At 43.6% G+C, this 13,011-nt stretch overlaps 1 protein-coding gene across 1 annotated transcript; it reads right to left on the bottom strand.

Annotated features, from left to right (window-relative positions):
- Positions 1 to 812: 812 nt before the first annotated feature.
- On the bottom strand, positions 813 to 12,799 carry LOC122396598 (potassium channel subfamily K member 18). The gene is made up of 7 exons (XM_043395151.1): positions 12,491 to 12,799; positions 11,992 to 12,163; positions 5,073 to 5,229; positions 4,871 to 4,949; positions 4,534 to 4,712; positions 4,070 to 4,254; positions 813 to 1,052 (listed from the first exon to the last, which is right to left on the bottom strand). Exons 1-7 carry the CDS (start codon positions 12,797 to 12,799, stop codon positions 946 to 948), a joined length of 1,188 nt encoding a protein of 395 aa, XP_043251086.1. The 3' UTR covers positions 813 to 945.
- Positions 12,800 to 13,011: the final 212 nt, after the last annotated feature.

Below are 13,011 nucleotides of genomic sequence, written 5' to 3'. Positions count from 1 at the left end.
TTTAAATAATAAGTTGAAAAGTGTAAGTCCATTGCAATCTGTCGCAGGCGAACAAATTGATCGTGATTTCCGAGGGCAGGATGTTCCCGATGGAAAGGTGCAAGGGATTTTTCCATTCCGGCGACGTATATTGTTGCATAAGAAAAAGGGACGCGCGAAGGCAGTCGTTTGAGACCCGTCGATCTATTTTTTCGCCGTTCCATTATATTTTCTCTCGAAAGAAGACTTCATTTTTCACCTCCCTATCCTCATTCTGCTCCCCTTTATCTGTTACGCGAGTCGTCGCAGATAGAAGGAAGTTCTCTCTTTTTTCGAGCGACATCACGCTCCCGGAAGACCTGCCTGGAACGTCGACGCCGTGCGGTTTTTCATTTTTTCTTTTCTTATTCGAGAATATCTTACGCGCGTTGCGACATTGTGTCACGTCTATTTATTGGCTGCTGAGATTCTTGGAGATTTTTCGTAAGAGAACAAATAGGTAAACTGACGAGTTTATTGGAGGGGAGGGGACCAAAGATTCGAGAATCCCATTCCTACAAATTGCGAACACGATAGAAATAAATAATGTAATTTACGACGTTAATATAATTGTTTAAATCGAGACCAAACACGACACAATTTGCTAAACCAGAGGGACAAAAATGTTCACATTTATCGCAGGAATATCGTGATAGATCTTCCGATCAATTGGACAGGTTTAGGTCCCTGTAGTGCCCTTCTTCGTTGCATCCGTCACTGGTTCGACGAAAGACATTCTTCGCGGCGCTTTGTCGCGTAAATCGAGATCCGGTAGTATATATCGTCACGCCATCGTGATCGCTTTTCCGTCGCGACACGTAAGCCCCGTGCGATTACATTTTCAAGATATTCCATGAATAAAACGTGACAAGATTGGACTCACCGAATGTCGCGGAGGGCGTAGAATGCGGCTGAGACGGGGCTCGGTCACCTGTCGCATCGGAATATATATTTAACGGTACGCACGAACGTGCGCACCTTCGCTATCACCTCCTCTTGCATCAGATTGAAGCACATCGCGATCAACGCCATACCTGCAACACACAGCGAAGTCGAGTTCATGCTTTTCGTCGCGACGCAGCGACGGTACTGATACGATTCGATTCTTTGGTGTTTATTTTGTCATTCCCATTTGGTACGCGATTTATACGTCGAGCAATTCAGATTGTATTCCTTGCAGAGTCCAGGATATAAACTGCCATACGGGGAGAATTTGAATAACCTCCTCAGGGATGAATTATTTCCCTTTAAAAAATTCCTGTTAATTTCATTCTCTGAAAATACCCTTGAAAATATTTCTATCAATGTGTGTTGTCGGTTTCACTATATTGACAAAGTTACAGGCATGTGTATTCAACGCATATTTGCACTGTGCACACATTCCTGTAAAATAAACACCACTTTCAGGAAGCCATATTTTTCCAAATAGTTGCAACGGTATGTACTATTTTTTACTATTTTGTACCCAAAAGATAAAACAACAGACTCGACAAACAAGATTCGGTGGGATTAAAGTGGATGAAATGATACGTGAAACTATGCAATGATTTAAATTTCAGTTCATTGATTGTCTTTAGAATTAGTAAAATATAGTTGCAATTATCGAGGTAACCCATTTTTCATACTATATCTCCAATATTTATGGTTGCAACTACCTGTTACTCTCACCTCGAACTTCCCTACTTGTTACGCGACTATCCCCTCCGCCGATCTGCACAGTGCAACTATCGAGTTTCTCGTGCAATTATCGAGGTTCTACTGTACTCTTGCGACGCTGCACCTGTCCGTGGTAAACTGTGAGAAAGTGACAAGGGGAATGTCCGATTGGCAAAGTCCTCGATAATTGCTCGTGGGACCCCGATAATTACTCGTAGGACTTCGATAATTGCACGAAACATTGAGAATCGCTCGACCCTGGAGACGCAAAAAGAACGCGATACACGCTTCGAGATCGAATCTTCAGCGGACAAAATGTTTCGTCCCTTTGATGTAGCTCGAAACCATCATCCGCCAATAAAAATCGAGTCTACCAATCTACCACGGTCTCGAGAGGAGCCGAGCGTTGTCAAACTTTTGTCGCGTAGTGTATAAAGCGGCGGGGGTTAAGAAGCAATCGATCTCGCGACCCTTGACACGCTTCGCGACACTTTGGCTCTCGGTTTCATTAAGTGGAGCCCCGGACTACGCGTTCCCAAACCCTTCACTTGGAAACGAATCGAATCACGATCGATAAGCGGACCTTACTTTTTAAAAACACAACGTAGAAAACATTAGAAACGTAGCGAAATAACATGGGAATGCAAAAGAAAGGACATTTACTTAAAGTGGAAGGTTCGATGAGGAGTATTGATTACAAAAATATATTACAACGAAGGATGTTACTGCATACTAGAGAACTATGCTGTCAAAATGGATTTTGAAAAACACAATGAGAGTGTAGCTAGCGGTCGATCTATACCAGTTACGTCGCAGTAAAATAAATTGGCCGCTCAAGGTCGCCCTGGCGCCATCCCCACCACGCTCTCCCGCAACCCCCACTTTCGATTCCACGCCTAAACAGTTCTACTTTGTCTCTGGAAACGAGAGTCTGTTATTTAAATCGCCAGGAATTATTATTAAACGAAACGGACGTGGGATATCGCGTGGGGGAAAAAATTTGGTCGAAAAAATAAGGTCTGGTCCCGTTGGATCGTCGATTGATGATTTTGTTTCACGAACAATTTCGCGCGGACGGCGCGAACAAAAGGGTTTGTCGGCTATTGGGCGCGACGAGCGACTTAATACACTCGCGCCGCGAAACCAGCCTATCCAAAGCGGATAACGGAGTCCCGTTCGACGAGTTAAAGCTGTTGAGCTCTTTTAAAACGATTAAGTCCGCCCGCGCGACATCGTGTTCTCTCCTATCCCCCCCTGCCCCTCCTCATCCCCCTACCCCGTCACCGTAGTCTGCACACCCCTCAGGAAATCCGCGGGAATCCGATTGTCGCTCCGGCAAAGGAACAATTACGACGTGAATTTCGCGTCAGTCCAGCGAGACCACCTGCGCGACGCTAACTCTCTCTCCGCCTCTATTCTCTGCCAGTTTTTAAATCTCTCCCCCCATTGAGAATTATTGATATCGATCGTCCTATTATTTTATTGTCTCTTCGACGCGAGACACGGGGAATCTCCAACGATCGCTCCGCAAACGCTCGGCCGATAAATGGAATTTTTTTCCATCAACGTCAACTGAATTTCCATCGGGACAATAGAATCATGATTCCCAGCCCTCGATGTAACATTATTTCCGCCATTGGACTATTGGATAATTGCAATTTTTCCGTGCTTCGACTACCGTTGGATTTGCCCGTCGGACGTTTGCGTTACAGAGGAAAAGAAATAATTTTCTGTTTATAGAAAGGTTTAGCTATCCTCCATTTTGTTTTTAAGAATAATTATGCGACGTTAAAATTTTGATTATTGTAATACAGAGTATAAAATTTTGTTGGAATTTACAGTAGCGAATCGAAGGTAACGTAACTAATGGAATGAAGTTGTTGGTCCATCCGTCAGTCACGTCGCGGTAAAATAAATTGGTCACTCAAGGTCACTTTGGAGCTATTTTCAGTGTACTGTTCACGTGCTCTCTGGCTTTCAAATAGAGAGGTTACCATGACACATTAGATTGTTAACTTTTTGTTATTCTCAAACTGTCTATCGAAACAAAATATATCCATTAGTACATGATCAATTATTGACTAGAAATCAAGCATGGAGAAAAAGAATGTCAACTGAAATAGTCTGCTGAGGAGATAATAAATATTTTAGGACGAACAGAGTAGTGGGGGTAGCTCTTTAATGACCTTGAGCGGCCAAATAAGTTGGACAAAACCGCAACGGACGACTCGCAACCTGATACAAGAACCGTATTTCATTTATTAGTTTCATGTAGAGCCAACAAATAAATTGCAACTCTTTCGAATCGTATCTCTCCCAATGGAACCGTCCCGCGTCTCGAAGTTGAAACATTAAATGTCAAAACTAATAAGACTCGTGACACATTTACACTCACCGAGCATCAGGTACATGGAACAGAAGATGAAGGATAAATCGAAGCCCTGAGCCGCGTAGATCTTGTCGCCCGGTACTATATCTCCGAAACCTATGGTCGATAAGGAGACGAAGCAGAAGTAAGAGCCGTCCAGCATGTTCCACTCCTCCCACTCGGAGAACAGGATCGCTCCGCCCCAAATGTATCTGGACAGTCGTACGAAACGAAAAACTTTTAAAGCGACAAGTTTCGATGGTTCGATGGCCACTGAACAATTTAATACTTCTGTCGGGGTTTAATTGATTTCGCTCCATCTCGTTAAAAATAGAGAGATGCACCCTCGCTTACAAGGTGTGGACGACTCAGTTGCTTGAATCCGGGGTGAAAATTGTCACTTGTAAACGGGGTTGACTACGGCTTAGTTTTTTTAGTTAAACCTCGCTGATCACCTTAACCTTCTGATTTTATTAATCTTTGATGCTCACCCAACCATAATTGCGACGCAGAGAGTTAGGGGGACTGTGACTTGTTGTGGATCGTAGCTGCTACTACCGTCATCATCTTCGTCATTTCCATCGCTCTCTTCTACGTCGTCGCTGCTTTCCACGGAAACTTCTTTGTCCACGCTGGTCGCGTGAATTTCCCTTCCTTGCATGTTGACCAACTGTTAAAAAATACGTATTACTCTTACAGTCTGTACAACGTAATAATTATTGGGACACCGACGTTGAACATTTGAGTAATCTTGGAACCAATTGGTACTGATGTGACCAGAATTGATATTTAAATAATTAAAGGAGCAGTTTGTACATGAAAACTCACTTGCCAATGATTTTTCCTGATATCGACGCCATCGCGTTGAACCCCTCTCGTCGTCAATTCGCGAGGCTTTCTTCGACACCTTAACAGAAGAGAATTTTTATATTCAATTGCTACTATGATTACAATTTAATAAATTCAGTCTCCGACAAGTAAAATGCATACAATTTTCTATGAGAAAGGAAAATAAGAAAATGGCGCTTACCTGCAGAGACAGCAGCGAGCGTAAGTCCATTTGAAGCTTTTCGCAAGAATATCGCCGATGTTGCTGAGGTACAGCAAGAAAAGTGGCATGCCTATTATGGCGTACACTATGGTCACCACTTTGCCCCATTTCGTCTTGGGGCAAATGTTGCCATAACCTATCGAACCACCACGATTCCATTAAACTAATTTTCTGATGTAAATATTATTGTATTTTTGTAACAAAGATCTAGGAATAAATAATCAGGATATTTTTGTACATTAGAACTTCGATTATTGCAAGAAATCGGGGTTGGAAATGCTTGCAATTATCGAGGTTCTATCGTGCTTCTTGTTTTGAGGTCAGAAAACTTTTACGCGCCATTTTTGAATGCTTTTCGTAATGCTTATCAGTTCTACTCGTGCGTATGCAATATTTCGTGGAGCAATTGTCACATCGAAGGGTTGTTATCCCAAAAGACCGTATCTTCTCTAAAGGAAACATTCGAAATCGGTGTCAAGACGCGTCGAATATGGAGATAACTTCGAAAAGTACTCTTGGGACGTCTGTTCGAAATGGAGAAATATCGATTCACGTTTTCGTTTCGCTTCGGGCTTCCGTTCCATCAAGAACCAAACCCTCGGGTGTATTAAGGGGGTAGACGTTCTTTCGGACGAAAAGGAACTGTTTTTAGGGAATTTATTCCAAATAAAATTACAGAACAAAGAGACCAACCCCTTAAGAATCTACAATCTGGACGTGGAAAGTTTAAATCGTTGGCTGTAAATAATTTTAACGACCAACTTTCAATATTTACGGGCTCTATTCGTCTCGTAATCCAGGGAATATGATCCATCACTCGACGAAATAAGGTCCACACGGGGCGGCATCAACGCCACCGTAAAAATACGAACACTGCCCCCGGTCCTTCCCACCGGCTGGATAATAATTTTCCACCGTATTGGAAAAACTTATGAATTTTCAATCTTTACGGTCTTATCGTGTCGAACGACGGAAATCGCCTGCGAAGAAACGCTCGACGGAAACTTATAGTCGATTAAGTAATTAATGGCACACGCGACCATGATTTACACGGAATATCTTTTTCACAATTTCGACAACGTTTGTACAATAACAACCTATATATTTATGAACTTTAATTCAAATATTGTCTTTCAGGGGTGAATCTAAAACGAATTAAAGGGAGGGGGTTGAACAGAAAACTCGAAACTCCCAAACCTAGAAATTATAATTAGTGAAAATTGGATGACTTCTTTTGATAAATTTTAATCTTCTCGCAAGATATTATTTTTGCACTCTGCACGTCAACGAAGTAGGACGCGTCTCGAACACGGCTTATCGATGGCCGACGATTCGGTCCGACCTTTATGAAAAGGTAATGAACAGTCCTGCTTCCTGTTACTCTATTTTCGGGATAAATTTCATCGACGTCGAGGTAAAAAATTCGCCGCGGCAGGAAGCAGTCGATGCATTAAAAATCTCCCGGCTCGTCGAATAAACGACGCGTTCGGTCGACAGTTTCGTTCCGCCCTCAGCCCGTCCTTGTTATTTTTAAATATTTGCGCGATCGCGATTAATGAAGCGGCGAACTCCGCGGTCGGGTTTTCGTTCGGCTGATTTTTCCGCCACGATCTACGGCCCAAGTTCCCGTTGACTATTCGCGCGTCAGAAACCAGGGCCTGGAACGCTCGGTGCGTGCGAACGGAAGCGTCGGTGTCCTCAGCGCGCGCGCGCGCCGATAAAAACCGCGCTCGGATTATTTTCCGTCCGACCCGGCGTATTATAATTTATCGAGTTCGCGGGCACGGGACGATTTATACACCGTCGTTTTTCATCGGCAGAAATTTCGAGTTCCGGCTGATGCGCGACGAAACGCGACAGGAACTTGCCGTGAATGGGGATGATGGACGCTGGGGCTGCTGGGCGCCGATGAGATTCCAGAAACTCCGGAAAATCTAAGTTTTGTTCGTTAATGCTCCACGCTCTTTTATAAGCAGAGTGTTGGAAAAGGTTAGGGTATCTAAGGCAGATAAATATTTCGGTGAAAAAAAAAATTTTAGATCGTCCTAAAAAAATTATTTTTAGTTGTGGGGGTCGATTGCAATCATTTTTGGTGAATAGACACACCCTCGAAATCTTACACACTTTCGTGAAAAAAATTCCATAGGTGAGGAAATTTTTCGTAAAAAAAAAAATTTCAAATCGTTTTGGAAAAATTATTTTTGGTTATTGGGGTCAATTACAATCACTTTTGGTCAATACGTATACCCTCGAAATCCTACGCGGTTTCGAGAAAAAAAATCCTTACCGAATATTACATGTCTGACCATACGTTGATATGTTTCACTGAAATTTTATGCGTATCTTTAAAACGTCATAACTTCTGAACGGATTGAAGGATTTTAATGTTTCAAACGGCAAACCACGCGTATTTTGGTGGAGAATATGTAGAAATTCCAAAAATAGCCGATAATTGTTCTTTAACCCCGTAAAATGAGAAAAAACACCATTAAACTGGTCCAGATTTCAAAGGGCCATAACTCCTACAATAGTGAATATACTTCAATGAAACTTTTTTCTGAAACAGAGCTCACGGGTACCTATAAAACAGTATTATACAACTTTTCTATAGGGTGTTAAACAAAATTACTAAAAATCGACAAGGAGGTAGGTGCCTAAAATTTTCGACGAAATTAAAAAATATCAAATCGGTTTGGAAAAATTATTTTCGAATGCAGGGGTCAATTACAATCATTTTTGGTGAATAGACATACCCCCGAAATCCTGCGCACATTCGAGAAAAAAATTGAAGTAAGCGGAGGTACCCAATTTTTCGGTGAAAATGAAGAGTATCGAATCATTCTGGAAAAATTATTTTTGGTTAAGGTGGGAGGATGAAAAACTGAAATATCATTTGACACACAGTCTGATAAGAAGATAATAAGCTGAAACCTGAAACGATCGGGATGTTTGTAGGGGTTGAATGGTACCGGAGAAGAAGCAATTCCTAAAAACGAGTACAGGCTTCGCGATTAACGGGAAACCGGCACGAAATCGAGTGGACTGGTCTTCCAGGATTATTAATAAATTACAGGCAAATAAAGCAAACCAGCCGCATATTATCGAGCACGCCGCGATTAATCTTGATAATTGATTGGCCCGCGGCGAAATTGCGGCCCGCAGTGTAACGAGCCTGTCCCGACCTACCAAGGGATATCGGTTCCGTACTTTTGGTTGATCGCCAATAATTCGTTGGCAGCGCGTTACCCTGCCACTAATGTGCTCGATCCGTCAGCGTGTAGGACGCGACGCTGATTACCGCCTCGGAAGGTTTCGCAGATGATTTATGCACTCCGTGGCGGATCGGACAAGTTTGACTCGACGGGCAGCCCCGACGCTAACGTCTTCTCAAGTCCGCGTTCTATTTTCGAGGTTTATCACGACAGTCAGAAATCGGGATTCCGACCAAATCGAAGTCAACCCATCAAACTTTGTTACAAACAGGGATGGAAGAATTGTTGGAAGCATAGTGGTGAGATGCAACTCTCAAAGCCGCCATATTTGGCTGCACTAGCATACCCATCAGTAAGGCAATAGGTCGGGTACTTGCGAGAGAGCGTAGCCCTCTGCCGGCGAGTGCAGGAACTATCGCCACAATTTATTACCGAAATTCTAAAGCATACGCAACCAACTGTTTCTTATTATTCCGTTCTTCGTTCTGTTACGATTTCTGAAAAAAATATTACTTGGCAATTGCTTTGGGTCACGCGGCGCTCAATTTTGACCAATTTTCGAGAAATCTGTTACACCGGAGCTACAGTCGGTTTCAAGCATCGGGGTTAGGTGGACTCGCGACCCCCGCGGTACAGGGAATCTTCGAGCAGGGATGGGGGTACGGTCGAATAAAAATTCCATTGTACTTTTTCACCTGACCGTCGCTCGATATTTCTTTTTTAGACCAAGGCTCGCGCGGCGGCGCACGGAGATAGAGGGAATTAACGACGCGAACTTTTGGCGCGTTAGAGGGGTTGCGCGGGACCGACCGTTTAATTAATTCCGGGGATCTCCCGTGCCCTACCCCCCCCTCCTCCAGACTCCCGACCGCTCTGCTCGTTCTCTCTCCCCTCTCGTTCGAGACGGGACCCTCCTATCCACTTTATCTCGACCGTGATTACAGGCCAGCAGCATCAGCCTAAAAGGGTCGGCTAGTCGACAGCCAGATCGATTCGCGAGCCAACCCTTGCGACTCACCCACGATAACCGCTTGGGACGCGTCAAAATTCGGGGCTACGCGAGGCTCCCGTCTACCAGGAAACGAAAACGTCGCCTTTTCTCGTCGATTTCTACCCCAATTTTCCAAAAAAATACCCCACCATTACTTTCACTCTTCGTTTCTTTTGTATCTCTTTTTACTATATTCCGAAACATGCAAAATCAATATTTTACGCTTCTCATAAATATTAACAAATATGAGAAATTCAAACGAAAAAAGTATTACAGTTGTTTGTTAAAAAAGATTTAAAAATACTGGTTTCACCCCCTTAAAATTTACTTGACCACTTGGTCGTCTGGTCTTCAATTATTCTCTGCTATTGTACGGTCTAAAATTGCAGTGAAAAATTAATGAGTCCTATTTCAGGACGCGAATAAAATGTAACTCTGTCACTCAACGCCGCGTTAATTAGCCCTAAAAGCAAGCAAACCGTTGCCCATTGTCGGTCCAATTCGAAGGTTGGAATCGATAACGACGCAGACCGGTTTACACGAGAAATTTTGCCCCAAGTTTACTTACGAGTTTGTTACTCGTTATACGAATTGCGCAACGTTCGATCATTTGGGTACACAGACTGCACGCTAAGCCCGCAAAGTTACGTCAGTCTATTATTCTGACCGAACTGTTGGCAAGGGATGGAGTACACGGTAAAAATACTCCAAGATCAGGATCACCGACCGTGTCGAACGTTGTAAATCAATTGTTGACATTAACGTCTGGGGAAACACGTCCCGTCACGCGTACGGGTCGTTTTAAACGCAAACGTAATTTGCAAACCTTTGGAACCCGTAGCATCCAATTAAAACAGGGATACAAGATGTATTTTAGGTATCCACTTTTGTAAAACTAATTAAAGCCAATAATTAGCTTCATTGACTAGAGAGCTAAATAAATTTTAGGTTGCAAATAAGAATATTTCGTCTATAGGTGGATTTTAGTTTCAGGGACAATTCGGACGGTCCTGTCACTGTCGACCAAATACAGAATTTTCGACGGCAGTAAATCGACTTCTTCCGATACCAACTTTCGCTCGATGATCTTCCGAGGTCGCCGGGAATATGAGTCAATTAATTTCCGATTCAGCGTCGTTGACCGCGTTTCTCAAGGACAATCAGCGCGAACCGATGACTGCTTGTTTCTTACGGTAGACGTTGAGTAAATCTTAATTGGGAATCGTATGAAGAACCTACAGCATTTTTCAAATAATAGCGATCATTTAACCGGGTGCATTTCACGGTAGTGTGACTTTTAGAGCAAAGGAGACGATCTCTAGAAGGGGTCGTGGTCTTTAGAGCAGAGAACACTATCTCTAGAGTAGTAGGTATCATTTTACTAATAAATTAATCATTAGTTAATAAAGGATCGTTGGTGATATAACCTCTGTTCTAGTACCACCAACATTTCGATCTATTCTAGACCACGATCGTGACGTTTGGTTTTCCTGAAGATCAGAACCAAGCGACCATATTCCCTTAACTGCAATTTACGTGGTGACCAGAATTAACGGTGAATATAATTCTGGAAAAAAGCACTTGTCAGTAACGTTTCGATCTTTGATAACGAATATCGGCCCCGGGGCGGATTAATTAATCGGCGACGATACACAGTGTCAATAGGAAGATCGATTAAGATCAACGTCCTCCGGAGTAGCTTCGTTAATCTCAGGAGGTCGACCGATCGACGGGTCTCGGCTCGGCCGATAATTAATTTCCGGGCTAACGAAGTCCCCCGCGTATGATTCACAGCTTGTCGGCTGTCGTCTGTGCGCAAAAGTAATTTTCCAGACCGATACAGAGCCAGCATCGCGGCGATTCGATATCGAGGAAATGCGAAACTGTCGTCCGGCACTGATTAAATTTCGAAATTTCTTCATTATCGCCAGAAATCTCTCTCTCGCTCGGCTCGCGACGTCTAAACCGTTCTCGATAACCTCTTCAAAGGCTGTTAACCGTTCAAATCTCAAAATACAATTTAAGAAGTTCTGAATCCATCGAATCGAGTGGCTCTAAAAATACGCAATTCAAAGTTTCGTGGTTTGAAACAAAATTTGAGTCTATTCGAGGGGCCTCAATTAGGCAGATCCTGGAACAGGCGAGCGTCAAGCCTAAGAAAATGGCGGCGACTAGCTGCTGCTCTCTGTCGGTGACGCGAGGAACTAACGTTTGAACTTACAGGGGGATTCCTGGGTTCCCTCGAAGATTTTGATGATATTTAGAATGATTGGCAAATTATAAGCGACCATAAGCCTCGATAACACGATTGTTCAAGTAAATAAAGATCGAACAACGGAGTTTGCGCTTAACATTTGAGACGGGGAATACTTGGATCCTATTTCTGGTATATATAATTATACAATTCTTCTTCGCTATGTCTCCCGAGAGACCAAGCAACCGGCACCTCAAATATTCTTTTCTATTTTAAAAACTATCCGAGTCATCCAGGCGACCAGTCTTAAATTCCTCGCTCTTCGCGGAGATTCGTTACGGTTTATCTCCACTTTATTTTCGTATAAAATTCTCTCTCTCAATTGAATCGTGAGAATGAAAAAAGTCACAAAAACGCCAGAGATATGACGCGTCGGGGACTATTCGAGTTACTCCCGGGACATTGATAGAAAGGGACGGAACAAAAGGGTGGCAAACTCACCGATCGTGGTGATTACTGTGAGGGAGTAGAGAAACGCTCCCGCGAAGCTCCATCTCTTGTTCTCCTCCGCCCCGTCGTAGCCGTTCTTTATGGCCGTTACCATTTTCCTCTGATAGTTCTCTAGAATTGCTCGCACTTTCGCCTTCCAGATCCTCTCGGAGAACACGTTCTCCTGAGCAAACAGACGGACGAACGTGAACGCCAGTAATACCGACCTGTTTCCAGCAAAGATTAGATGCAAGGAAATTCATATACAGAAACTAGAACCGTGGCAAGACAATAATACCCCAAACTAAATCCGACTTAACCCTCCTGAATGGTTTAAAGTGAACGCAAGAGACGAATGCAAAGGCCTTATTGACCCCCCCCCCATAAAATCGCCATTTTATACATACTGGTCGTTGACAATTTTTTTCCAAAACAAGTACTCTTTTTTTAATTGAGAATCTGTTAATGCACTAGAGTCTAAAAAATCAGAGAGGAAAAAGAAACTCGTCACCTTGGAAGTGAGTTCCCAGAGGGTGGCAGCCGTCATGTTTCTCAGCCTGATCACGTCTCCGGCGACGTCCAGGCTGTTTCTGCCCTCGATGTGGGTGAAGAGGAAGGCGCCTGCTATAGTGTACCCGATCACCAGACACACTATACCGACGTTGCTGAAGAGGAAGGCTATCAGAGTCCTGGTCCAGTCCGCTATCCTCTCGCCCCACGATCTCCGTCTTCGTTTTCTTCTTCTTCCGCTCCGGCCGCGATAACTTCCACGCTGCCAGTTTCTGCTCGAATACGAATACGATGGCCGATCCCCTTCCATCTTTCATCCACCATCCGAGTCCTCGAGATACACCCGAGCCTTTTCTTCGATACCTTACGTCGTTTCCTTCGCTTCTGCCTCTCCTTCAATATTCAGAAACGTTCCTCGACGAAGCACATCCATTCTCCTTCTTCTTGGCGCTAGCTTTACGGTCTAAAATTACCAAGATACATATTTCGAAACCCCCTTGACACGGTCCCCGATTCTCATCC

Source organism: Colletes gigas, unplaced genomic scaffold (genome assembly GCF_013123115.1).
Source record: "Colletes gigas isolate AHSC1104 unplaced genomic scaffold, ASM1312311v1 Colletes_gigas_Sc00007, whole genome shotgun sequence".
NCBI classification, from domain to species: Eukaryota; Metazoa; Arthropoda; class Insecta; order Hymenoptera; family Colletidae; genus Colletes; species Colletes gigas.
This window is presented reverse-complemented; position numbering and strand designations above follow the sequence as displayed.

Excerpts from the sequence above, each read along its gene's own strand:
- LOC122396598 (XM_043395151.1), bottom strand. The coding sequence starts at position 12,799 with ATGGAAGGGGATCGGCCATCGTATTCGTATTCGAGCAGAAACTGGCAG. Across the intron at positions 12,164-12,490 it reads TCTGGGAACTCACTTCCAAG|GAGAACGTGTTCTCCGAGAG; the intron begins GTGACGAGTTTC and ends CTGTTTGCTCAG. Across the intron at positions 4,713-4,870 it reads TCAGGAAAAATCATTGGCAA|TTGGTCAACATGCAAGGAAG; the intron begins GTGAGTTTTCAT and ends ATTTTTTAACAG.